Source organism: Eschrichtius robustus, chromosome 1, assembly GCF_028021215.1.
Source record: "Eschrichtius robustus isolate mEscRob2 chromosome 1, mEscRob2.pri, whole genome shotgun sequence".
NCBI classification, from domain to species: domain Eukaryota; kingdom Metazoa; phylum Chordata; class Mammalia; order Artiodactyla; family Eschrichtiidae; genus Eschrichtius; species Eschrichtius robustus.
Genome location: NC_090824.1, coordinates 180,163,369 through 180,188,466, shown reverse-complemented (window position 1 = coordinate 180,188,466; position 25,098 = coordinate 180,163,369). Strand labels below are relative to the sequence as shown.

General features: G+C 39.4%; 1 protein-coding gene across 3 annotated transcripts in view; it reads left to right on the top strand.

Moving 5' to 3' along the window:
• Positions 1 to 25,098, top strand: part of USP6NL (USP6 N-terminal like) — a 144,626-nt gene that overhangs the window by 92,691 nt on the left and 26,837 nt on the right. For 2 of the 3 annotated variants that reach the window (XM_068560115.1, XM_068560125.1), the window contains 3 exons: positions 523 to 562; positions 11,808 to 11,888; positions 19,773 to 19,880. In XM_068560115.1, coding sequence (XP_068416216.1) covers positions 523 to 562; positions 11,808 to 11,888; positions 19,773 to 19,880 — 229 coding nt within the window. The remainder of the gene's footprint in view (positions 1 to 522; positions 563 to 11,807; positions 11,889 to 19,772; positions 19,881 to 25,098) is intronic. The other variant, XM_068560135.1, reaches the window with a different exon arrangement.

The window sequence follows — 25,098 nt, the reverse complement described above, 5'->3', positions numbered from 1 at the left end:
ACATGCTGTCAGTATCTGCTTTCACAGTACGACATCAAAGTCGAGTATTATGAAAACCACTGTGTGGCCCACAAAGCCTAAAATATTTACTATTCGGTATTTACCTTTGCAGGAAAAGGTTGTTGACTCCTGGACTGGAGCAGTGTTGTCCAGTAGAACTTTCTGCAGCGGTGCAAGTGTTCTCACTATATCTGCACTGTTCAGCGTGGTAGCTGGACCATGGCTAGTGAGGCTCATAACTGGAATTTTAATTTTATTTCATTTTAATTTACATTTAAAATTAAGCAGCCACCTGTGACTAGAGATGACTGGATTGGACAGAGTGTGTCTAGAGATTTGAAGACAGGGGACGTGGTGACAGAATAGCTCATTGTTTTATGTTAAATTCGGTAGAATGGAAGCTTGTGTAGCTCTTGAGATGATAAATAAATGGTTGTACGTCGTGTTTACCTACAGGTTTATAATTTTTTAAAAGTTTGCTCTGGTTTCAACTATTTCACGTCCACTGTTTTTCCTCTGCAGCGAAGAGGAGCTCCCATATCATAACGCAGCTATGGAACGGGTAAGTCCAGCTCTGCGTTTGTTTACAGTTACCGGGGAATTAACGTTCATCAGAGGAGTAAAACCTGCCACCTTTGTGATTGTGAGTGCCGTGTTATATGTCAGTGCTGCAGTCATCGTTAGAATTTGACCCTCATGTTTCTTACTGTAAGAAAGTAATTACATTAATGATGAAATAATTTTAGATTTTATGGAACTTCTGGTAGGTACCTGGAAAAAAGGAGAGGTAGGCGTTAGCAGAGAGTGCATTGTGGACGTGCCTCTCAAGCACCGTGTGGCTCCTGAAGCCGTGGTCCAGACCAGCAGCTCTTTGGAACATAACTGTGCCATGAGCTTTTAATCACATTTTCCACAGACAACACCAAAAAGAGTTTGCTGTAGTCAAATAAGTACATTTGCATTTTAAAGACTTAGAAGTCTTATATATAGTAAACTCATCAGTTTTTTTTGTAACTCAGTGGTTCCCCTTTCTTCATTGCACTTGGCTGGGGAGCTGGCTCCACAGCTGGGTGTGCACGAGAACCAGCGACTGAATGTTTAAGGCTGCTCAGAGCCTCGCTCCCCCTCTCCATTGTTTTATGTACCTAAAAATGAATTGTAGAATTTATGAATTGAGAGGGAGGCTATTGATTGGGGGCGATTATTCTCAGTTTGTTTATGTTTGATGGGGGAAGGAGGCTGGGTTTCAGACAGTGGAGGTAAAATTGGAATTGGAATTTGAAAAGTATTTTAGAAAATCTTTCTAAAATAAAAATTTCCTGAAAATTAGAACTGTAGCATACATAACTCAGGATAAAAAGTGCCATTTTACATATACCGTGTAGAGAGCCCTATAGGTACTTCCTGCGGTTAAATTCTCTTGTGACTGCCTGATTCTCTCTGTGTCATAACCTTGATATTTGGGCAAAGAAATTTCCTTCTCTTAATAAAGCTGTATTACTGCTTAGCAACTATATATCAAGCACGGGTCTAGAACCGAGGCCATAGCCTGGAATATCAGGATCAAATAGGGCATGGTTTCTGCTCTGAGAGGCTGGCTGTTCATCCAGTGACTAGAGGCGGGTCAGGTGAGGCAGCAGTGGGAAATGGTAGTGGCTTTCAGGGGCGTGGTGTTTGCCACGTGCCCTGGCAGTGGTGCTGGTGGAGAAGGCGGGCCCCTGCGGCCCAGGGAGGCAGGAGAAGGAAGTGACGGCGCTTGCTACCAGTTCTGCTCCTGATGAACTTCTACCAGACCACTTGGAAATGGGCACACAGGGATTTGCTTGTGTCCACTCTCTGGCCATTCTCTCTCTGTTAGTGCCCTGACTTAGCTAATCCGTGGACCCTCTGGATCCCACAACTGTTATGTCTTCATTCCCCTCTCTTCCCAGCTCAGCTCTGCCACAGGCTGGGCCCACCCGCTCCCCACCTCCTGCCCACTTCTCCTGGGCTGAACTTTGTGTCTCTGCAGCGCCTGCACCTGAGCGGCTCAGTGTAACTGGGAAACGACTCCCAACTGGGATGACTGGTTTTACTTTACATCCATGATCACAAACCTCAGCTGGATGTTTATGCTGCCTGGACATCATACCGTTTCCTCCTAGTGAATTTCTGCTCCCATTTTAACCAGTGCAGCTTCCTATTCCCTCTCAAACCTCCAGTACCTCCTTCTCTGGCCTGGCCCAGCCGATGTGCTTGCTTCGTGTTTCTTATTTCTTATCTCTGCACTGTCACACCAAGTAGTCAGTTCCCAGTGACCCACCCGCGCACGTGATGCGGTCGCTTAGCCTCTCTCTCTCACACGTTCCCATTTCTTGGCCTTCAGAACCCCGTACTCTCTGCATATTTTTCTTTCCTCACTGGCTGCTCTTTCTCCATTTCCTCCACTTGTTCCTTCTCATCTCACGACTTTATCCTGAGCCCATGGCTCAGGCCTGGAACTTCTCTTTCCTGTCTGGATCTCCTCCTCGGTCATCTCATCTAGTCTTTTGGCTTTAAACGCCAACCCCCAGACTGTGTGTGCATTTCAGTGTCTAGACTTAGTGTCTGGCTTACTCCATACACTCAGATGTCTAATAAATGTCCAAACTGGGGTTTCTGTTATTCTCTTCAAATCCATCTGTGAACAAGCTTCCCATCTCAACCAGTGGGAGCGCCACCCTTCCAGGTTTCAGTCTAAAAACTTCTGAGTTGTGTTTGAGCATCCCCACACCTCATGTGTCAGCTCGGCCTTCAGCGTGTGTCCAGAGTCTGATGACTTCTCAGCATCCCCGCTTCTGCTGCCTGGTCTGCTGGAACCTTTCTTGTGAGGCTTCCAGCTCCTCGCTTCTGCTAGTGTCCCCTGTCTGTTCACCACAAGAGCCGGAATGATCCTGTTAAAATAAGAGAGAGCATGTCACTCTTGATGGGAACATCCTGCCTGCTCTCCAGCTTGTCCACAGTCAAAGGGAAGGTCCTTAGAATGATCTCAGAGCCCCGTGTGACTGGTTTCCGTGAGTCTCTCCTCTCTTGCTCCCGTCTCTTGCTCACCCACCGGCCTCCTCAGTGTTCCCCGACTAGCCCGCCATGTTCCCTCTTTCAGGCTTTTGCCTGGCTGCCTCCTTTCCTGGGGAGCCCCCTCCTCCTCCCCCCAAGAGCTACAGGGCGCGGCCCCTCATCTCCTCCAGGTATTTACTGTATGACGCCGCCTTCGGAATAAGACCCTCCCTGGCATCTCAGATCTTATGTTGGGAACTCCCTCCCCCCTGCTTGTCAACTATCCCCCTCCCTCCTTTGTTCCTCTTTTTAGTACTAACACTTTCACTTACTCAGTATTTTACTTATATCTTTATTTTGTCTGTTTCCTCACTAGGATGTAATCTCTAGGAGGGGGGTTTCATCTGCTTTGTTCACTGTTGTATCCCCAGACCCTAGAGCAGGGCACATAGTACGTGCTTAATAAATGGTGGCTGAGTGAACGACCAGCTGAACATAAAGACTGCGGTATGTCATGAAACATGCGAATTTAAAGGTTGGCGGAGCTTGTCCTTTCAAATGTTGACAATGTGCTTTATTTGAGAAATGAGGGAGAGATGAGTTGGAAGGTATCTTTTAACAAAAGATATCCATATTTGGCAGAATAAAAATCTGACAACCCACTATTGACTTTTCTCTCCCATGCCACCTCTCTTCCCCTTTCAAAACGAATTCCTGGTCCAGAAAATTCAGACATGTGGGAACCAGTAGTGTAGATGATTCAAGAAATGTGACAGTGAAGGAAAGAAGAAATATGAGACAAAACCTAGTTGGAGAATGCATGCTTGAGGGAGGTTGTTTGGTTTTAATTTTTTTTTTAAGAGATTTGCCTGTACAGTAAAAGACCTCTTAACCAATGCAAATAAAGTTATAATTAATGGATTGTTTACTCTAAAGAGTTTAGTATAATAGGGAATCACTCTGAAATGATATGCACACCTTAATAATTTAACATAAGACATAGTTTTATATTCCCTGTCAGTCTTTTACTGGGAGCAGGGGTTCTGAGGCTGCTGACTGAGACTCCGTCCTACCCTTGTCTATAAACTGCACTCGTATTGTGTGGCCCAATTGGTTTCTTTAAAGTGGAATGAGAACTTTAGACACATGCAAAGCAGTCTGAGGCTGGAAACTTTTTAGTTTTCAGGATTTCCCCCAAGTTTTCTAGTTTCAGTTTAGCTCATATGTTCTTCAGTGATTGCCGAGTCCTAATGGCCGAGGTCTGCCATTTCTAGGAAACTAATAAAAAATTCTACATATTCATATGTGGCATTGAATAAAATCAGTGGAAATGATAGCCTTGTGGATGTGTACAAGTGTTCATCCATCTTCACAAAGCATCCACTTGCAGTGTGTACTTCCTGCGTGCCGTTTGGGAAGACTTGTACACTGATGCATAGTCAAGTCATCGGGGCTTTTGTTCCAGCTTTGCCAGTGTATTCTTTTTACATAAGGTAATTCTCTGTTTAAAATAGGGTGTAGAAGGCAGTCCCTCATAAGAGGATTGGTGTTGGTATTTGCAGACTGCTTTGGATTCCCCCAGTCACTGAAACAAATAAACAAACACACTTACTATATTTACTCTGCAGAGAACACTATTAATAATGTATTATATTGTTTCTTTGAGCTTATTGATGTTTTTAATAAGGAGGAAAGGATATACGAAGCTATGAATTTTCATGGATTCAGCTATTCCTTTTTGCAGTGCGGTATTTTGCATGGCTTAACAGAATATTGGAGCCTTTTCAGATCTTTAAAAATTATATTTTAATTTTATGAGGTGTGAAATCTTGCTCAAAATACATGACTTTTCAATGTCATTATTCTATCAAAACACGACTCTGCTTCTTACACTCCTTATCCTCTCCTGACCTCTGCTGGTGAGGTCTAGGTGTGTGTGACTTGGGTCAACGTTATCCTCAGTCACACATCCTAATATTCAAAAAAACATCTGAAGACTTGAACTTCAGTAAAGTTCTAAGACTTCTTATTCTAGAAGAGAAGGCTATTTAATATCCATCCATGCACTGTGTATATGGGTAGCCTTTACCATCTAGATTATAAATCATGTTACTAGTGGGAGGAGCATTGGACCCAATGCAAGGCAACTTCATACTATGTGGGTGATGCAGCAGTTGTTAAGTACTTCCTATTCAACTGGTCCTGTATAGGATTAAGTTATAGTCTCAGATCACTAGAGGTTGAGTGATCTCAACAAAGAAGACATTGGTCCCATTTTTAATCGTTATATCCTCCTTGCCCCAGTAGGAGGGGCCAGTCCTGATTCAGAGGGTTTGTGAATTTAAGATGATCAGGTATCAGATTGCAAACTTCAAATGGAAGTTTAGTCCTTTTCTGAAAACAGCTCCTGGGGAAGAGTATACAACACTGTACCGTTTCCTAATCAGTGGAGGTAATGGAGAGATAACAAAGGGAATATAGGATGGAGATTAGGACCTCTGCATCATTTTCCTTTCGATATATGTTGTTCTGACATTGTCAGGGGAGTAGAATTTTCTTATACTAGGGTCTCCTATATGATTTTAAAAATTTCAGTGATGAGCACATCTAGTACCCAGATCTTAGTTTTGGATTACCATTCCCCATTAAAAAGAACCGCTGTTTCTTTAAAGAAATGGATGATCTAGGTCTAGGATAGAAAAAAGTATAAAGTGAGCCTGAATTATATTGTGCCAGATCGGTCATGTCTAAAGGATCTGCCTGAAGAGGGGAAATCTCCAACCAGATAAGAGGCAGTCCAGCCACATTTGGGGCAATTTGAGCTTCAAAAAGAATAATGATGATAATAATAATGGATTATAACACATTGAATAAAATAGTCCTTTATACCTTAGTGATATTAAAAATGGGGAGGAACTTGAAAGGAAAAACTTTCTAATAGAAAAATATCAGTTAATAATATAGAAATAAACCTAAGGAAAAATAAATCCACCATACCATTTTACCACCATCAGAATCAGAATTGACTCAGGCAGAGATTATAGTGGATGAGAAGACCACTGAGTAGAGCTGTTAGGGAACAGGATGTCCATACTATCTCAAAGTGCACCACCCAGATTACTTATTAGTTACAAAAAGGAATTTCTCTATTAGTTAGTGGAGAAATTGGGCAAATACCACTTAACCAAGGGATCAAAAGTTGTATCATTGATAGTGGTACAAATCAGCATGATCTGTCACTGGATGTGATGCCATAAGAAGGACACAAAATCACCTGTGTAATAGTCCTACCCAAATCTAGGGGAAACAGTTAGGCAAAGCCAGATAGTGTGGACTGGACTCTTCAAAAGTCAACATCATGAAAGACAAACAAAGGCCAGGGGACTGTTCTAGAGCAAAGGGAACTTAAGAGATGTGCCAGTAAAGGCAATGTATGTTCCAAGGTTGGATTCTGAATTCCCCTCCCCAACTCGCCTAAAGAAAAGCAGCTTTAAAGAACGATTTTGGGACAGGTGGGGAGTTTGGTATATGGACCGTTTATTACCAAATAACGGACCAATTTAAAATTTCTTGAAAGGGTGTAATAGTTGTACTGTGATTATGTAGGATAATGTGTCTTGTTCTTAGGTGCTACATACTTGAAATATTTGGAGTGTTCACGACGTCTGAGATTTTCTAATAGATCAGCGCCCCCCCCACCCCCCTGCAAAAAAAAAGCCCTAATATAAATAGATTAAATCTGGCAAAATGTTAATAATTGATGGATTTTGGTGAAGCATATATTAGTATATGGTGCATTGGTCTTCCACTTTTCTGTAGGCTTGAAATATTTCAATAAAAATTGGGAGAAGTAAGATGTCAGGGTATAAAGGCAACAGAGTTATTTAATATCAGCTTTGTATAGATTCTTAACATCATTAGTTTCACATTTTAGCAGCACTTCGAAAAGCGTTGCCAACATGATGGAATGATCCATATCTTTATTATGCTACATTAGAGATACTATTGTACTTCACTTATGTTTACTTCTGTATTATAGTGATCGAACTGCTATCAAAAGTACTTAGGATTTTAGCAATCCCACTACTGGGCATATATCCTGAGAAAACCATAATTCAGAAAGAGTCATGTACCAAAATGTTCATAGCAGCTCTATTTACAATAGCCAGGACATGCAAGCAACCTAAGTGTCCATCATCGGATGAATGGATAAAGAAGATGTGGCACATATATACAATGGAATATTACTCAGCCATAAAAAGAAACGAAATGGAGGTATTTGTAGTGAGGTGGATGGAGTTAGAGTCTGTCATACAGAGTGAAGTAAGTCAGAAAGAGAAAAACAAATACAGTATGCTAACACATATATATGGAATCTAAGGAAAAAAAAAAAAAAGTCATGAAGAACCTAGTGGCAAGACAGGAATAAAGACACAGACCTACTAGAGAATGGACTTGAGGATATGGGGAGGGGGAGGGGTAAGATGTGACAGGGTGAGAGAGTGTCATGGACATATATACACTACCAAATGTAAAATAGATAGCTAGTGGGAAGCAGCCGCAAAGCACAGGGAGATCAGCTCGGTGCTTTGTGACCACCTAGAGGGGTGGGATAGGGAGGGTGGGAGGGAGGGAGAGGCAAGAGGGAAGAGATATGGGAACATATGTATATGTATAACTGATTCACTTTGCTATAAAGCAGAAACTAACACACCGTTGTAAAGCAGTTACACTCCAATAAAGATGTTAAAAAAAAAAAAAAAAGTACTTAGGATTTTGGTCGGTCTAGTCATATTCATTCTCCTTCCCACCCCTCTGCTTCCAAGACCACAAAATGCTATTACATAATTGCTTCATAGTATTGTTTGCTTGTCTCTCCTGATGTAAATTATGTTTAAAAATGTTTATTTAACTTTTCTTGTACACCAGTCACAGTTTTAGGTGATGAAATTAAAAGAAGAGTATATGATATGGTTCCTGTACTCAAGGAGTTCATCCTTTAATAATAATAATAATAGTAATAAATATTTGGACATTTAGACCAACTAGAACACAAGTGGTGTTAGGTGCTATAACAATAATCATAATAATCCTCATTTTATAGATAAGGAAACTAAGATACAGAAAGATTAGTAACTTGTCCCAAATGAAACAGATAAGAAGGGGCAGAACTCAGGCCAACTGAGTCCTTAGTCCATGCCAGGAAATGCTGAAGAAACGTTTATTTTGCCTGGAGGATGGAGGAATTTAGAAAAGGTTTTGAACCTTTGACATCTGACTGGGTCTTGAGAGGATGCGTAAGGTTTTGCCAGATGATGGTGAGGAAGAGCATCACAGGCAGATGAAAAGCAAACACTGGTCAGAGAGGCATGAAAATACATTGTGTGTTGGGAATGACAAATAGTTCAAGGTGGCCAGATCATGACAGTAGCAGGAAGTGAAACTAGAAGGTGAGTTTGGGCCATATTGTGAAGGGCCAACCGTGTAGAGATTTGAACTTTATTTGTAGCTATTGAAAGATTTTAAGCTGGGACTCACTTTTAAAAGGTCATAGCAGTGTGGAGGCTGGCTTGAAGCCATCCAGGGCTACCTGTGAGGAGTTACTGCCCTCATCTAGGGATGAGGATTGACAGAAAGAGGGCAGAGGATGTGAAGGAAGCAGAAGTGGATGGGACCAGCAGAGTGTAGGTTGGGTGTGGAAAGAAGATACAAGGAAGACTGAAGACAACCTAAGCTTCTAGGTTGATTGACTTAGTGGGTGGTGATGCTCTTCATTCGTAGTAGGAAAGGGAGGGGTGATAGCAGCATGTTTAGGGAAATCGTGTTGGGTGTGTTGAGTTTGAAGTATCTGCTGAACTTCTGGGTGAGATTCTAACTTGCTGTTATATTCTAGTCTGTTTTGGTGTTACTGAGCCCATGGCAAGAAGATGTTCCTTAGCCTGTTTTTCTAGAGCATTTAAGTTTACATTTGTCACACGTGTTTTCGGTTACTTCTTACCTCAGAATAAATTCTGGAGTTGTTAAGCTATAGCATGTTTGCTGATAAAGTATATTGTGTCCATTTATTATAGATTCATGAGTGCATGCAAGTCTGGTGTAGTTGATCTGGCAGAGTTATGGAGTTAACACTTAAACCTGATTGAACTACTGATGTATAATTTTAAAATCCTACAGCCTGGAAGCTTTACCCAAAGTGTATTTTTTTCCTTTTTTTTTTTTTTTTTGCTGTAGGGGAAAGAAATGTATACTTAATGGTTCTGAAAATTGTGTGCGTCTGTTTTATCCTTGCATGTGAGAATGTATAGCATTTAAAATAATCTCTCTATATATGATGAGCGTTAGAATACAAAAATGTGCCTTTAAAGAAAAGAAGAGCTATTTCTTAAAGTGATTTATTGACAATTTAATAGTCATAAAAATGAAAGATAGCAAGAGACCTGCTAGATCTCAGCAGGGTTTTTCCTGGCAAAGTGTATGTTATTGTACTCTTGGGTGGGCTTGAATTACTTGGTGTTTTCCTGTTGGTGGAGAAAGGGATTATGCTTTGAAGAAGTCAGGGGGGGAAGTGCAGAAGAACAAGAAAGTACCAAATGGCATCTTAGATCAATCTTAATTTTTCACAGCTTGGCCTTCTCTAAAGTCCCATTTAGTAGAAACATTAATTAGATTTCAGAGCCCCACTGAGTTTTAAAATTAAACGTATTTCTGGAACCATCTGTAAGATTTTATTACTAATAATATAATGAAGAATATGCTTAATCTTTTGAAAAATGAGAATCATAACAGAGTATCTTTTGCTCACAAGTGATCATCTTTGGTTATGAAAAACCCATCAAAATTTTTAAGAGTAAAGAAGTAATTAAAGAGTTTTAAGGATATGCCTAAAAATAAAATTCCATAAAAATATTCTGATTGGTGAGAATCTTTTCCTAAATTCAGGACTTTCTTTGGGATTTTATGCTTCTTTTGAATCTAAAAATATCGATGGTGGGCCTGTGCCATCTGCCTTTCTGAGGCTGGATTGAAGACCGTCGATGAGGAGCTATTGCTTTCATCCAGGAGCTGTGATCCCCAACGAGAGCAGGGACATGGTGGAGGCAAGAGCATAGGATATGGTGGCCTAGAGCGCAGGTCCTGGGGCCACGCTGCCTGGCCTTGAACTCACCAGATGCAGGAACTTGGAGCAGTTGATTAGACCCTTTGTGCCTCTGTTTCCTTATTTGTAAAATGGGGGTGATTATACCTACCTCATAAGGGTGTAACGAGCATACATTTTGGAGCATAAAATGTATCCTCAGAACCATTTTCTCTCCTGTTTAGTCTTCCATTTCGTTTACTTTTTAGATGCACTTAATACACTTAGGCCTTCTGAAAAGACGATGCTGGGATCGAGGAGAATTAACAAAATAGCAGAATCTCAGCTCACTCATAAGAAAGAATCCTGTTGAGTTTTGTTCTCATGAAAAGGTCATCATTAGGAGTGGACCCTGCCGGGCTCTGTTCCAGGCAGTGGGGAAGCAGCGAACATCTGGCCTTCATAGGTGGAGTAGTCAGGGGGGAGGAGGTTAGGTGTGCAGCAGCGAGGGGCCTCCTAGGCTGAGCCCCTGGAGGAGAGGACTTGCTCAGCTGGTCATGGGCACAGGGGTCACCCAGACTTCTTGGCTGAAGAGGGTGTTTTTTCCTGCCTGAAAGGACAGAGTACAAATGGATTTTCTGAGGGTAGCTGGGCTCCCAAAGTAAAGGGACAGAGGGCTGTGCACACCCAGTTCTTTTTCTAAATGTACGAATCAAGTAAGTCACTCTACCACCATAGGAGTGAATAAGAGATTGGAGAGCCCACCCGAGTACTTAGGAAAAATATCCCTTCTCCTTGAAACCAAAGAAGTGCGGAAGAAGCCTTTTCTCTACCACCTTCCCCGTTCCCAGCTTTGCCCCAAATCTTAATTTAGTGTGACAGCCAAGACCCCCGCCTGTGTGTTCAGCCTCAGCTCCGGATGCTTCCTTTTTTAGCCCCTACACTGCCGCATTGTCGAAGAAGTACATCTGTCCATGCTTCTCGGAATGTTCTTTCCCATGTTGCGCTTCATAAAAACCCTAACCTGCTTCCAGTCCTTCATTTATACTCGCCTTCTCTGACGCCCCTGGGTGGGTTCGACTGCTCCCTCCACAGGACTTGAGCCACCGTCTCTGCCTCTAGGTCACAACACTGCATATTCCATGTCGGGTGCCCTTAGCAGACAGTGAACTTGCCTTGGGGCAGCAACTATTACTTATTTTTGTACAATTTTTCACTAACATAGTGCTAGTTATATGATGGTCTCCCCCCAGTAATACCCAATTCTCCTTTACAAAACCACCTTTGTCACCAAAAACTTTAAGATGCCAGAAATCGGTAAAATGTGAAAGAAGAGAATGGAATTTTGAAGTTGTGTTTTGATGCTTCATAAAAATATTTCAGACTGTTTTAAAATTTCCTTTTGGCTTACATTTGTAGAATACCCAGCGTTTTCAGTGATTAAAATGTTAGAAAATTTAAGTGATCCCTTTCTCTTTACCTGTCCCAGTGGAGCATCTCCTACGTGTCTTAACTTCGGTGAGGGGATACTGTTGACACAAATGTCATCAATTATCCAACTTGAAAAAAAAGTTAGTTAGGATATTTGCTGTCCAATATAGCATAACTTTTTCAGTAGTCCTTTTTTCAGCAGCATCTTCCTTGACATTTTTTTGTGATTTGTAAGTAAAAGAAGCCTGAAACAAACAGTAACAATGAATTTCAATTTTATTTTTAGCAAAAGCAGCTGGAAATTGAAAGAACTACTAAATGGTTGAAAATGCTAAAAGGATGGGAAAAATACAAGAACACTGAAAAGGTAATTAAAAGTGTTACTTCCGTATGAAACTATACAAATTCAATGTGGATTTTCCCAGTAAAAGTTCCTCTTTAATTATAAGAGTATTACGTTCATATTCTTAAAACATTTTTAAGTGTAATTTAATTGAGTGGAATGCCTCAAATTAGGAGTCTTTGTGCTGTCACAGAATAGCCAGTTCAGATGGGTTGCAGGAATTGAGAGGATGTGGCGGACAGTCCAGAGGTCAGCTGGCTTTCGGGGATGATTGAATTCCGCCGCTTGGTTAGGTTGCCTGTGATTTCGTTTCTTTCCGTCTCTCTTCTCTGCCTACTTCAGTGTCGGCTTCCTGCTGAGCTTGGCTTCCCTTTGGGATCAGGATTATTGCCGTCGGTCCAGGCTTCGTATTCCCCTGTCTCCCTGCTCAGAAGGAGAGAGGCCTGGCCTCTGAAAGCTTTCCATGAAGCAGGAGCGTCTCCTTGTCCTAAAGCTTCTAGCAGACCACCCCCGCACCCCGCCCCAGATCTTTTACCCCGCATTGACTCTGTGCTGTTTTGAATCAATTTGTAAAAATGCATACATCTATTAATATTCCTACTAATCTAGTCAGTAGGAATTCCTACTAATTCCTACTATTCTTCCTTAAATATTGGGAAGCTGTGAAGTTCCTAGTGGTATAAGTTTTCCAAAATTCTAACTTTTGCTTGAAAGGGCAAATGTTATCAGGGGCAAAAATACTGTCAGGTATTTTCCTTAAAGTGGCTTACTTCATTTATTTTTGAGAAAAATGTCTGCTAAGTACCCAAGTCTCAACAACCACGATTGGCTGGTCAGTCGTTCTTTCAAGTAATGACGGTGTCCGTGACCAAAGCAGTTGGTTCAGATCGTGATTCATACAATTTCATAAATGCTCTTTCTTGAGGCCGACACTCTGCTCTGTGTGCGTCCCACCTCATCGCTCAGAATATTAATAAGACGTGTGTGTATTCAGGGTTGAGATTGAATGAAATTAATAGTTTCTACTGCTTCGTCAAGGGCATTCCTGAGCGAACTGACCTCTTTTTTAAACTGTGAGGAAAGAATGCAGTGACTGCCAGCACAGTGCTTCCTCTGCCTCAGTTTGTGCTGAGGTGCCAGGGGCTTCACCACCATGGCTTTTCTGCTCCCAGTGCCAAAGTCAACATAGGGAAAGAGGCAAAGAATGGTTTAGTATCGTTACGAAAATGTCTTGACCTCATGGCCCATGCCTTGAGAACTGCTGACATCTAAGCCTCGGTTTCCTCATCTATAAAATGGAGATAACAATACCCATTACAAAGAGATGAAGATTTAATGATTTCATGCATATAAAGCAAGAAGGTTGGACAGTAAAAAATATTTAAAGGGAAAAAAGAAATCTTCCATAATCCTACAGCAAAACACTGAGTTAACTGTTAGGATTTTTGTCTGTTTCCTCACGCTTTTTTTTCCATGTAATACATATTTTTTGCTCTTTACATAGATATAAATTGTTGTGTGTCAGCCTTTACCAACAAGAATTCCAGGGAGCAGCAGTTCCTTGGGGGTCTAACGGGTAGTACACAAAAAGCATTGTTGCCTAATAGTTAAGCAATAGACTATCCTAGGTTCAGTCCCTAGCTCTGCCACATTACTAGTAGTATGACCTGGAGGAAGGTATTTAACCTTTTTCTGCCTTAGTTTACTTGTCTGTAAAATGGGGGTAATCACAATACCTCCTTCACAGAGTCGTTTTGAGGATTAAATAAGTTAATTCATGTAAAGCACAAAGAGTAGTGCCTGATATTTAACATGCAGTCAGTAAGTGTTGTTTATTATTACATGAGAAAGGGGCTCTCTGGTTAAATAAAGTTGGGATAAAGCTGAACCGAGGTAGGCAGGTTTCTTTACTACAGGGTGCCTCAGCATCTTTAATGTTATAGCATGGTAAAAATTTTCAAGAGGGACCTTAAATTGCATGACACTTATTCAACCATGAAAATCTTTTTGTCATGGGGTATCTCACAGGAATAACGTCACTCTTCTTTTTGAGCATCCTAAATATCCCTATTTAAATTCCATTAGACTCTTACTCTTATATTTTCATCAGGAGTAAGTTCATTTCTGGGTTGCTGATTTCATTAAGGTGCTTCAAGAAGAATCCGTTCAGAGTAGGATACTGGTCATGACCCTTGTGCTCTTTTGTTTAACACTCTGCTTCTCAGACTGGCCTAAAGCTGACAACTACTTCACCTGACATCTTTGTGGAAAGGTCTCTCAAGTGCTAATTACAGGATCAGTTTTTTTTTTTTTTTTTTTAAACATCTTTATTGAAGTATAATTGCCTTACAGTGGTGTGCCAGTTTCTACTTTATAACAAAGTGAATCAGTTATACATATACATATGTTCCCATATCTCTTCCCTCTTGCATCTCCCTCCCTCCCACCCTCCCCATCCCACCCCTCTAGGTGGTCACAAAGCACCGAGCTGATCTCCCTGACAGGATCAGTTTTGATGCGTTGCACCTACACTTTCGTCTCAGCTTCAGTTCAATAAAATATTTGTGGAATTGTATGGCTTTATACATATGTCTGAAAGTATATAAGCCTCTATAAAAATGAGCATTCTACTAGGCTGTTATGCTCACAGCAACTCTGGCTAATGTGCTTCCCAGTAAGAGAGATTTTAGTAGAGCTCTTCCTTTCATGAATAATTTTAAAGTATTTTCCCACAGCTATAATGCTAGCATTATTTGATGATATATATGGTCCAATCTGGTATGAGGTAGAATGTGCCTTCTAAAAGAATGCTGCTTTCAGTTCATACCCAGTTTTAAATTGCATTGAAGTTAAAAAGTAGTATATATTTTTCTTCTCTTCCAAAGGGAGGTATAAGTTTTCTCTCAACAGACTCCTTACTTATGTAGTAGTGGTACAAAGAAATATCTAAAAATATCTTGAAATAAAAATACATAGCTCTGATGAGAATATTTGGATTTTTAGAATATAAGATTTAAGGAAAAATAGTTGCCACTACGGTTGCCTGTGTTTTCACAGTGACTGCCCCCTATGTACAGTCATAGTGTATTTTTAAAATACCATCTATTAAATGAAGATATGAAGTTATCTCTGCTAAGTAGAGGCCATTCTGATTTAACTAGCCATTATATAATTGTGTCTAAGCTCTGTCACAGCAGAGTTCCTACTACAGGTACACATTTTTTTTTCTGGTTAAATAACTGAATGGACCTTTGTTCGTCAGGTAACTAACAGACTCATATTAGCCAACATTTGATTGTACTGATGTGAAAATGGAGGCACGATGTTTAGAAATAAATTTCTCAAGGCCATTATTAGTGACAAGCAAGAGATGCAACTTCCAGATGTACCATCTGTTTGCTAGCTCTCCCTTTCGGTGTTTGTCAGTAAAAGGCCGGAAGGAAATAGAATGTGGTTGTAAGAGGCGTTGGGGCCTTGTGGATTCTAAAGCTTTCAGATCCAGACTCAGGAGACGTGGGCCTATTTGGAGACAGAGACGAAGGGACCAACGGAGCAGGGGCGACTGAAGGAAATGAAGGCGGTGAAGAGCACAGGCAGCTCCGAGAGTAAACTTTTGTCTCCTGGGGTTCACTTGCAGTTTTGAAAGTCCCACCAAACTGAGCCAAACTTGCTGGGCTGAAAAGTTTACTCACTCGCAGCCATGCTGACGTGCACTGCACATTTATCACTATTTTGAAACCAGTAAGGTTAGAAAGACGTGCTGAAAACATTAGGTCAGTTGATGGAAATTTTTTTTTTTTTTAGTTGATGGATTTTTAAATGTATCTGTGTGACTGAAATAGACCGCTTGATTTTATTGGCAAGTGAACAGAGAACATACCCATAAAATAAAATTGTAACAGAATTTTAAAGGTAGTACTTTTCAAATTGGAATATTAAAATATTAAAATCCAACATACAGAAGTTCTATATATATCATGATTGTTCAGACTATGATCTATGAAATCTGACTACTTGAATTTCAGTTCTTCTTCCACAGTGTGTTAGTTGTGTGACTTTGAGCTCATTACTAAACCTTTCTACACCTGATTTTCTCATCTGTAAAAATGGACATGATAAGCATAGTACCTACCTCTTTAGGAATGTAAAAATACTACGAGGAATACATTGATCTAGAAACATATCTCGGCTCCTAATAAATAATCATAAAATGTTAGTTAGTGTAACTGGTGTTATTAACATTGCTATTACTGTTTGATTTATCACTATCCTTACCCTCGTCCCCACCCTCATTTCTCCTTCCTGGAAAATTCCTGCATATCCTTCATGTTGAGTTTGTTGTCATCCTCTCTAAAGGAAATCTTTCCTTACTCTCTCCCGCAGAACTCACCCCCCTTCCTCCATTATAGTATCTCTGGTATAGTCTCGGGATGAGAGCCCCTGTGTTGGACCCGTAAAGAAGAGACCGCCACAGCAGATTCACTGCCCCTGCCCCCAACACCTTTATCCCTAAACTGTTTCTGGTTCCCCTTAGAATCTCGTGTCTATTCCTTAAGGGCCAGCTGCCCCCTGAAATCACTCCCACAGATTAGACAGCGTGGCGCCTGCCATTCTCCCATTACCACCCTGACCCACCTCTGGCGGGGGTGATGTCTCTATCACGACGTGCCCCTCAGGGTGTGATACTCAACTCTGACAAGAATTAATGTATGTGACCTTATTACAAAGGATTACATTTATAATTATATGATTATATGATCATCTTCCCCACTACACTGTGAACTCCACAGAACTTTTTCAAGTTTGTATCCATAGTACCTAGTAAGCGTTGGCCACAAAGCAGAAAGTCATTACAGTTTCTGTTTACAATGAATGAACGAATGTTGTTCACTTTTGAGTTGGGATGACCAGCTACCCCCTTCTACTGATAAATTCTACTACTTTAATAAAGTAGTGATCTCTAAGGGGTAGTGTGATTTGGCAGAAATATCCTGAAGCAGGAGCAGGAAGATGGAATTCTTGGCCTAGGCAGGCCACTTCTGTGTCCCTTGATTTCCTTCCTTTTAAACTGGAGTAGCACCTGCCCTGCCGACATTACAGAGCTGTCCTAGAAAGTGTGAGATACTGCTTTGTCAATTGAAAGATTCTCAACAAATGAAAACTGTACTACTGTTCTGGAGAATAAGCAGATTTTATTATAATTGTTGTGCTTTGATATGATTCCTACTTTGTTTTCCAAAATTTCCAGAATTCCTACAATAGTTGAAAATTTGTGAGGAAAGATCTATAACCACAGTGTCAGTCTGTCATGTAACAGTAGAAGTATTTGGAAAATAGTAACTATAATTTAAAGTGCTTGTTTTAAGATCTCATAATTTGATTCTTTTTCTGCTGTATCTTACTTTGTATACATGTTTCATTTCATTACCTCGCACAGCTTGAATCCAGATACCTCCCTTTTTATATTCCTTTTAGGTTTTGAGTATAATTTTATTTTATTTTATTTTATAATTTTATTTTTAACGCTTTCTGCTCTTCGATTTCATTAATATTTTCCATTCCATGTATTTTAGTAAGTCCAGTTGAGCAGAACAGTGGATATACTACATAACACCGTGGTTTTAGAAAGATGGTCTTTGCTTTTTATAAAATATAAAATCAGTATCTTCCACTAACTGGGAACATCTTCTGTGTGCCTTTGGGCAAGTTACTGAATCTTTTTGTGATTCACTGTCAACGTTTGTAAAATTGGGATAATAATATCTCACAGAATTATTAATATCATTGAATGAGACAACATATGTAAATAGTTTTAAACAGTTTCCTGTACATAGTAAATGCTCAGTAAAAGTTGGTTTTAACTGTTACTGTTGATAATGATAATGACAGTGCATCAGAGTTTCTTTCTGAGCCTTTTCTAGACATGCCTCATTTTTCATTTTATCCCTGGAATAACATTAGGACCATTAATTTTTTATTTCTACCTGAAATCTTTCTATTATTTCTTCTTCATTGAATCATGGCAGTTTAATGTTTTATTTTTCTAAATCTAGATTTAACTTTAGGATAAACAATGAACAGTAATTTATGTACAGTTGTTGAATACAGAATTGAATGAAAGCAGTAAATAATGTCCAGAACCTTTGTAAGTGATACAGTATAAGAAATGCATGTGGTTCCTATCTTACTCAATGAAAAAGATCTGTCTAATGGACATTCAACTCCATCAAAGTTTATCTGTTTACCTGCCATCATGTTTTACTTGACTATCAAAATTTCACTTTTCACATTTGCAATAATTCCCACATTCTGGTATTCATATTAACTGCTTTCAGTTTAACATCCTTACTCTAGAAATTCAGGAGATAATTTGAAGTTACTTTTAGTGGGTGATATTCCTTTAAAAAGTTAAGTTTATCATAATTTTGAAATGAATATAGATGATAAACTTTCTTTGGAAAGTAAATCTTAAATTCACTTTTTTTTAAACCACACTCAGTTTGCAATTAATGGTGGTAAATGTTTAGTAATGGGAAATGTTGAAGAAGCAGAGTCTAGTTTATACAAAGCCTTTCTGTACATATTCTTCCAGTTACATCTACCGCATCAGTTAAAACTTCAGTGTTTCTAATCACTGTCTGCTGGATTTTCAAATTTGAGACTTACTGTGTTTACACCAAAAGAAGAAAACTGAAATTATGTATGTAATTATGTAATTGAATCAACTTCACAGTATTCAGTGTTTCACAGGAAGAGTTATTCTATAGTGTCACTGATTTAAAATCACAGAGCTTCTTAAAGCTACATCATAATTTAGTTACTAAAGGTTTCATTTTTAAAAGTCTAGTATAATTGTAGAAGTTGAAGCTCTGCTTATTAATTAGTTCATAGCTCGTCAACATCTCAATTATTAGAACTTGCATCTTATTTTCTTAGCCGTACTACTTCAATGTATTATTTTGATCATAAAGGTAACTATGTACTTACTCTTACCTCGCTCCTGAAGTTTCTGCCGTAATTTGTTTAATCATTGCCTTTTAAGTTTCAAAGTTTCCTTATGCACAACTTTGTAATGAGCATAATACGTTTATATGTTATTTTGAATACGTAATTAGCCTTGAGAAAAAAGATGTAATTACAAGAAGATGGAGAGGTATGGTGAGTCCTAAGATTCTTAGAGTGATGGCAGTGTACTTTCAAGGACCCAGAGTGTTAATGATGCTGACGATTTATCCCCAATTTCATTCAAAGGTGATGATGCGCCTTCTTGATGGAAATTTGTCACTGTTTTTGTCTGGTCAGATAGGATCAATGTCATTAAGAAGAGGACAGAGGTTTTCCTGAAGGAACGCTCCAGAATTGGGAAGAGGAGAGGGAAGAGGGAGAGAGTGTGTCTTTGGGGGGTGGGGGTGGACCTGAATGAAGACTGTAGGTCACACTGAGTTATGAGATAGAAGGTTCTAGAGAGACTCTACCCTCCTTGAAGGCACTTTGACACAAGAGAATCCTTTTGCTATTTGGAACCTTTTAGATGTAGGAGGGAAAAAGAAGAAAATGTGTATCTAGTTAGTTATATCGATGGGGAGTGTGTAAGTCAGATGTTCACAACTTGAAGAACGGCACTGATTGTGCTCTCGTGCCGCTGAAGGAACACCTTTGCAGTGTGTGAAAATAACTAACCGTACTGGGCATACTTAACATTTCCTTGTTTATTCTATGCTTTCTGTGTACATGCCTCCCTGTTCGGATCTGAAAAGTAGAGATGAGAGGAACCAAACGTGCCGTGTTAAATTGTATCAATTATCAGGAATCCTTTGAAAAGACTAACAAATATTCACTGGTTTGATTTAAGGGACTAGTCTAAGCTTTGTCAGTTTGTAACTCTCAATTTATGTTTCTTTTAATAAGTTTCATAGGAGAATTTACAAAGGAATCCCACTCCAGCTCAGAGGGGAAGTCTGGGCCCTCCTCCTGGAGATCCCGAAAATGAAGGAAGAAACCAGAGACCTGTATAGTGTGAGTACCGAGAGCCAGCCTGTTATTTTGAAACGATCGGTCAATGTTGGGGCATATTTGTAAGGAAAATTGGCTAACACCTGGTTGTAGCTACTCATTTGCAATGTAGTATTAATAATAAAGAGATTTACAATGTCACTTTTAGAGTTTTGGGGAAAATAACAGCAGAATTCAGTTTATCCAACAGCTGCCTGTGTATGATTGACTGTTTTCTTCTTCTTTCCCCTAAGATTGTTACAGTATTTCTAGGTTTTATTATTTATTTATAAAAAGTTAAACGTTTCACTCAGTGATCAGTAATGCTTTTCTGTAAATTAGTCAGGTCATTAAATTTGCCTCCTTGTCATCTCAGCTATAGCCTTTCTAAACCTAAATTTTATATTAACCTTTGAAAGGAATAAGAAACATATATCTAAAAATAACTTTGTGCCTTAGAAAAAGTGTTCAGTGTCACTAATAGAAAAGGAAATGTAAATTTAAAAAATAAAAAATAAAAATAAAAATAACTTTGGAATCTGTTTCTCAGAAAATATATATAAATAGAATAAATTAAGATAGAATAACTGAAATAAAGACAAATTATAATAAAAATAAAAATAACTTTGAAATCTGTTCCTCAGAAAATGTATATAAATAGAATAACTGAAATAAAGACAAATTATTTGTAATTTAAACCCAACACCAATTATAAAAGGGGCTTTGGAATGCTCTTTTGATATTTTCATATTTATGTATAAATAAGCAAAATTTCATCAAGATGTAAGGTAATAGGGCTTCCCTGGTGGCACAGTGGTTAAGAATCCGCCTGCCCATGCAGGGGACACGGGTTCGAGCCCTGGTCTGGGAAGATCCCACATGCCGCGGAGCGACTAAGCCCGTGCACCACAACTACTGAGCCTGTGCTCTAGAGCCCACGAGCCGCAACTACTGAGCCCGCGTGCTGCAACTACCGAAGCCCTCGCGCCTAGAGCCCACGCTCCGCAACAAGAGAAGCCACCGCAGTGAGAAGCCCACACACCGCAACAAAGAGTAGCCCCCGCTCACCGCAACGGGAGAAAGCCCGTGCGCAGCAACGAAGACCCAATGCAGCCAAAAATAAATAAATTAAATAAATAAATTTTTAAAAAAGATGTAATAGCTATTGGTTAATTTAAACAGTTACTTGTTTTTTATGATGAAAAGAGTTTTTAAATTAGTTGTTTGGACCCTGCATAGATTATGAGTTTTGTCTCAGGGTTTTAGAGTTTCAAATTATTTTAGATGGTTGATTAGGTATTTGCCTTTAATGTCATAGTTTTAGAACCAGTATTGAAAAATGATATCTGAGAGAAGTATTTAAAATCTAACCCCAGCCCCTAGTACAGTGTGCCTCTCATATGGTGGGTGCTCAGTAAATATTTATTTAATTAATAAAGAGGAAAATTTTAGTTAGCATGCTGTTTTGGTTTCCTGGGGCTGCCATAACGAAGTCCCACAAACGGAGTGGCTTAAAACAACAGACACTTACTCTACTGCAGTTCCACAGGATAGACGTCTGAGATCAGGGTGTCAGCAGGGCCATGCTCCCTCCCAAGGCTTTAGGGAAGAAGCTGTCCTTGACTCTTCCTAGATCCTGGAGTTGCCGGCATCCCGGGTGTTCTTTGGCTTGAGGCTGCGTCCCTTCAGTCTCTCCCCTGTCTTCAAGTGGCCTTTCCTTGTGTGTGTCTCTGTGTCTCACCTTCTAAGGACACTAGTCATTGGATTTAGGGTCCACCCTAATCTAGTATGACCTCCTCTTAACTTGACTACATCTGTAAAGACCCTATATCCAAATCAGGTCATAGGCCCAGGTTCTGGGTAGACAGGAATTTGGGGGGGATACTATTCAACCCAGTACACATGCTAATATTAGAACTGTGGTTCAGGCTTTTTCTACATAGAATAAAATTATCCAGTTACTGCATATCCAGTATACGGTAACAAGAAAAGAAATGACTTGCCCACCAGTCCTTTCAAGCTTATAATTTTCAGCGCTATCATAAACATTATTTTTACTACTTGAGATTCCTCTAGCATTTAACCAAGTCTTCCTTTCCCAGTTACTTTCTTTTACTCTCTCTTTGCAAAAGTAGTATAAATTACTGTCCTGAAATGGGAAATTCAATGGGAATAAAACTACTTTTTCTTAATCTATTGATACTAAGATTTTTCTCAAATGGTGGAATTGTCCTGATTCCTGAGCCGGTGCTCTTATCTACTATTTCTCCTGTTCTTTTAATTGTATCTCATTGTTATCTGTCTCTCTGGGGTATAGTGCTCTGTCTCACAGATGGCAGAGGTCTGGTGACAGTGGATAACAACCTCACCTGCAGCCTTAGCAAGGCTTAGTCATCTTATTGGCCAAACCCACAGTGAAATTGCTAGTTTTTCATCCAGATACTTTCCACTGTACTTCTGCTCTCAGGTTTATAGGTTCATTATATTCCTATTTCTTTTAAGTAAAATGTTTATTCTTTATTATTGTGACACTCATGGATCTTAACCCACCCAATCTCAGAGTAACCTTAGAAGTTGCTTACACCTCCTTTCACTAAGATAAGAAATACGCTTGATTTCCTATATTCTGCACATTGGCTTGTAACCATTCTAGGACATAAATAATCTTTCCGCTCTATTATTTTTTACCTGCTTAACTGGGCTTTGTTTTCGTCATGAGGTCTTTTTTTATGTTGAATTTTCTTGTCCTCTAGAGTAATTTTTTTTAATAAATCTTTATTGAAGTATAATTGCTTCACAGTACTGTGTTAGTTTCTGTTGCACAACAAAGCAAATCAGCCATATGCATACACATGTCCCCATATCCCCTCCCTCTAGGTAGCCTCCCACCCATCCTCCCCATCCCACCCCTCTAGGTCATCACCACAAAGCACCGAGCCGATCTTCCTGTGCTATGCTGCCGCTTCCCACCAGCCAACTGTTTTACATTCGGTAGTGTATATATGTCGATGCTACTCTCACTTCGCCCCAGCTTCGCCCTCGCACCCCATGTCCTCAGGTCCATTCTCTATGTCTACCTCTTTATTCCCGCCCTGCAACTGGGTTCATCAGTGCCTTTTTTTTTTTTTTTTTTTTTTTAGATTCCATATATATGCGTTAGCATATGGTATTTATTTTTCTCTTTCTGACTTACTTCACTCTGTATGACAGACTCTAGGTCCATCCACCTCACTAAAAGTTACTCAGTTTCGTTTCTTTTTATGGCTGTGTAATATTCCATTGTATGTATGTGCCACATCTTCTTTATCCATTCATCTGTCAGTGGACATTTAGGTTGGTTCCATGTCTTGGCTATTGTAAATAGTGCTGCAGTGAACATTGTGGTACATGTCTCTTTTTGAATTATCGTTTTCTCAGGGAATATGCCCAGTAGTGGGATTGCTGGGTCATATGGTAGTTCTGTTTTTAGTTTTTTAAGGAACCTCCATACTGTTTTCCATAGTGGTTTTATCAATTTACATTCCCACCAACAGTGCAGGAGGGTTCCCTCTTCACCACACCCTTTCCAGCATTTATAGTTTCTAGATTTTTTGATAATGGGCATTCTGACCAGCGTGAAGTGATACCTCATTGTAGGTTTGATTTGCATTTCTCTAATAATTAGTGATGTTGAGCATCTTTTCATGTGCCTCTTGGCTATCTGTATGTCTTCCTTGGTGAAATGTCTATTTAGGTCTTCCACCCATTTTTTAACTGGATTGTTCATTTTTTGATATTGAGCTCCATGAGCAGTTTATATATTTTGGAGATTAATCCTTTGTTGTTTCATTTGCAAATATTTTCTCCCGTTCTGAGGGTTGTCTTTTTGTCTTGTTTATGGTTTCCTTTTCTGTGCAAAAGCTTTTAAGTTTAATTAAGTCCCATTTGTTTATTTTTGTTTTTATCTCCATTACTCTAGGAGGTGGGTCAAAAAAGATCTTGCCGTGGTTTATGTCAAAGAGTGTTTTTCCTATGTTTTCCTCTAAGAGTTTTATAGTGTCTGGTCTTACATGTAAGTCTTTAATCCATTTGGAGTTTATTTTTGTGTATGGTGTTAAGTAGTGTTCTAATTTCATTCTTTTATATGTAGCTATCCAGTTTTCCCAGCACCACTTATTGAAGAGGCTGTCTTTTCTCCACTGTACGTTCTTGCCTCCTTTGTCGTAAATTAGGTGCCCATATGTGCGTAGGTTTATCTCTGTGCATTCTATCCTGTACCATTGATCTATATTTCTGTTTTTGTGCCAGTACCATACTGTTTTGATTATGGTAGCTTTGTGGTATAGCTTGAAGTCGGGGAGCCTGATTCCTCCAACTCCGTTTTTCTTTCTCAAGATTGCTTTGTCTATTTGGGGTCTTTTGTGTTTCCATATGAATTGTAAACTTTTTTGTTCTAATTCTGTGAAGAATGCCATTGATGTTTGACAGAGATTGCATTGAATCTGTAGATTGCTTTGGGTAGTATAGCCATTTTCACAATATTGATTCTTCCAGTCCAAGACCATGGTATATTTCTCCATCTGTTTATGTCATCTTTGATTTCTCTCATCAGTGTTTTATAGTTTTCTGAGTGCAAGTCTTTCGCCTCCTTAGGCAGGTTTATTCCTAGGTGTTTTATTCTTTTTGTTGCAGTGGTGAATGGGAGTGCTTCCTTAATTTCTCTTTCTGATTTTTCGTTGTTGGTGTACAGCAGTGCCAGAGATTTCTGTGCATTAATTTTGTATCCTGCAGCCTTACCAAATTCATTGATTAGTTCTAGTAGTTTTCTGGTGGCATCTTTAGGATTTTCTATGTATAGTAGTATGTCATCAGCAAACGGTAACAGTTTTACTTCTTCTTTTCCAATTTGTATGCCTTTTATTTCTTTTTCTTCTCTGATTGCTGTGTCTAGGACTTCCAAAACTATGTTGAATAAGAGTGGTGAGAGTGGACATCCTTGTCTTGTTCCTGATCTTAGTGGAAATGCTTTCAATTTTTCACCATTGAGTATGGTGCTTGCTGTGGGTTTGTCATATATGGCCTTTATTATGTTGAGGTAGGTTCCCTCTGTGCCCATTTGCTGGAGAGTTTTTATCATAAATGGGTGTTGAATTTTGTCAAAAGCTTTTTCTGCATCTATTGAGATGATCATACGGTTTTTATTCCTTAATTTGTTAATATGGTGTATCACCCTGATTGATGTGTATATATTGAAGAATCCTTG